We start from the raw sequence: 2,528 nt of genomic DNA, 5'->3' as shown, positions 1-2,528 counted from the left end.
CACCGGAAAATAGTGGACATTGACATTGTGATTATATATTTATAATTTTAAAAAATATCGAATAAGAAAACTAAACAGCTTATGCAATTAAAATGTGTTACTTGGTGATATATGTTTGTTTGGTTACAACGTATGTGTTATATAATACAGCTTTTATTATTACATATTTAGGACTTTGGTTGATTCAGTTACTCTTATCTCGATCAAAGGGCGTAGAGAAATGGATAATGACAGGGGAAAAGCGACATGGGATTATTACACGACAAAAATTCTAATCGATGTTTGTGCCAAGCAAATAGTGCACAAAGAAAGACAAGGAACATCGTTTACAAGACCTGGTTGGGGGAAAATTGAAAAGAATTTTCGGGAAAGGAGCGGGAAAATGTATGACAGGAGGCAACTGAAGAACAGATTTGATGTATTGAGAAAAGATTGGAAGTTGTGGGAAAAACTGATGTCGGGGGAGACTGGCATTGGTTATGATGCAGCCACAAATAGGGTGTTGGCCTCTGATGAGTGGTGGCAACAAAAATACTGGTAACTATTTGTGTTAGTTGAGTTTTAATTTTGAATATCAGAAGGAACATCGCTTAATTATGCCTAATTATGTTCATGTAGGTGGACCCTAATTTTAAGAAATTTAGACATCAGGGGTTGATGTTTGCATCAGATCTGATGAAAATATTCAGAGATGTTGTGGCTTCGAGAGAGTATGCGTACGCACCATCAGCCTCACAGCCTCAGCCAGCGTTTGCTCCACAGCCTGACATAGAAGAGGAGGAGGATGTTTATAGAGTGGGCTAGACCAACAAGAAGGGTCAGGGGATAGTGAGGATGAAAACTTTGGTGTGGACCCAACAGCCAGTGCAGGGTTCACAGATGACTTCGCTGCTTGCAACATAAACAACCCCGCAAGTACTGGACCAAGTGGCTCAGGAAGCTATGGAAAGAGAAAGAGGGGTGAGACATCATATGCAAAGAAGAAGAAGAAAGTTGCTGCATCTACATTAATTTCTGATAGCCTGAGTGTCATAGCAGCTGCTTCTGACAAGCGAGCAGCAGCATTGGTTGAAGATCCCCAAGTAGTTGATAAGGTTTTGGCACACCTGACTACTGTTGAGGAGCTTAATGATGACAATCAACTATATTATGCATGTGCCAAGATGCTTACGCGGTTGAGGTGGGCTAGGCGAGCCTATTTGGGGTTTATGCATGATAGAAGCAAGTTGTTGGCGTGGTTGATACCGGCAGCACAAGACCCAGACACATGGAAGTGACCTGCAGAATAGGATTTAGTTTAGGACTTAATTATTTCACTATTGTTATTGCACTTGTTAACCTGAACTACTTGCTGTTTTAACCTAAACTGATGTGGCATGTTGTAGGAACTTTATTAATCATTATGTAATATATTTACGCTAATTTCTACTTGTCATCTATGCGTTTGGTTTTTCTGTTTGCAGTATGAAAATTATTTACACTTTGTTTAGTGTAATCCTTATAATGCTTACATTTTGTTTTCACCACAGTTACAGGGTTAATTCCAGAAATGGCTAATTGGAACGATGATTCACCATGGAATGAAGATACTTTATGGAATTGGAATAACGATTTACGGCCAAATGAAGATGACCATTCAACCATAATTAATGAGGAATTAACACAATATGAAGCAGTAGGTGCATTGGTTGGCCATTATTGTGAAATGTACATGTTTAAACAACCGTGCAGAACTAGTGAGCAGACAGGAAATTTATGGGTACAAGGCATTATGAATGGGCATGATGATCGATGTCATGAAATGTTTAGAATGGATAAAGATGTTTTCCACCTCTTATGTACTAAATTGGAGGAATATGGTTTACAAAAGTCTAAGTACGTAGGAATTGAAGAAATGGTTGCGATGTTTTTAAACACGGTTGCACATGGACAATGCAATAGGATGATCCAGGAACGATTTCAACGATCAGGGGAAACTGTAAGTAGGCACTTTCACAATGTACTGCAAGCTTGTCTTAGCCTATCAAGTGAACTTATTCGACCCATAGATCCAACATTTCGTGGAACTCATAGAAAAATTGAGAACGATCGACGTTACTACCCATTTTTTAAGGACGCAATCGGAGCAATTAATGGCACTCATATACAGTGTGTTGTCCTCGCTGCAAAACGAGACAAATTTATTGGCAGAAAGGGAAATCCATAACAAAATGTCATGGCTGTATGTGATTGGGATATGTGTTTCACTTTTGTCTTGGCAGGATGGGAGGGATCTGCACATGATGCTCATATATTTGATAGTGCTATTACAAATTCATCTCTTAATTTCCCTCATCCACCTCCAGGTATATGTTTATGTGTTCCAATCATGCATGTTTTTTTAATTATTTCATACTTTTATTCATTTCACAATCTCTCAAATTGTTTCATGAATCATTAGGGAAATATTACTTGGTTGATGCGGGATATTCAACACCAAATGGATATCTAAGTCCATACAGATCTGAGCGCTACCACCTTCCAGACTT

At 38.6% G+C, this 2,528-nt stretch overlaps 1 protein-coding gene across 1 annotated transcript; it reads left to right on the top strand.

The window, feature by feature from the left end:
• The first annotated feature begins 220 nt into the window (after positions 1–220).
• Positions 221–1,277, top strand: LOC114720197 (uncharacterized). The gene is made up of 3 exons (XM_028905812.1): positions 221–499; positions 619–799; positions 862–1,277. Exons 1-3 carry the CDS (start codon positions 221–223, stop codon positions 1,275–1,277), a joined length of 876 nt encoding a protein of 291 aa, XP_028761645.1.
• Positions 1,278–2,528: the final 1,251 nt, after the last annotated feature.

This window comes from Neltuma alba, unplaced genomic scaffold (assembly GCF_004799145.2).
Source record: "Neltuma alba isolate B1F8T4 unplaced genomic scaffold, ASM479914v2 tig00011970_pilon, whole genome shotgun sequence".
Classification (NCBI taxonomy): Eukaryota; Viridiplantae; Streptophyta; class Magnoliopsida; order Fabales; family Fabaceae; genus Neltuma; species Neltuma alba.
This window is presented reverse-complemented; position numbering and strand designations above follow the sequence as displayed.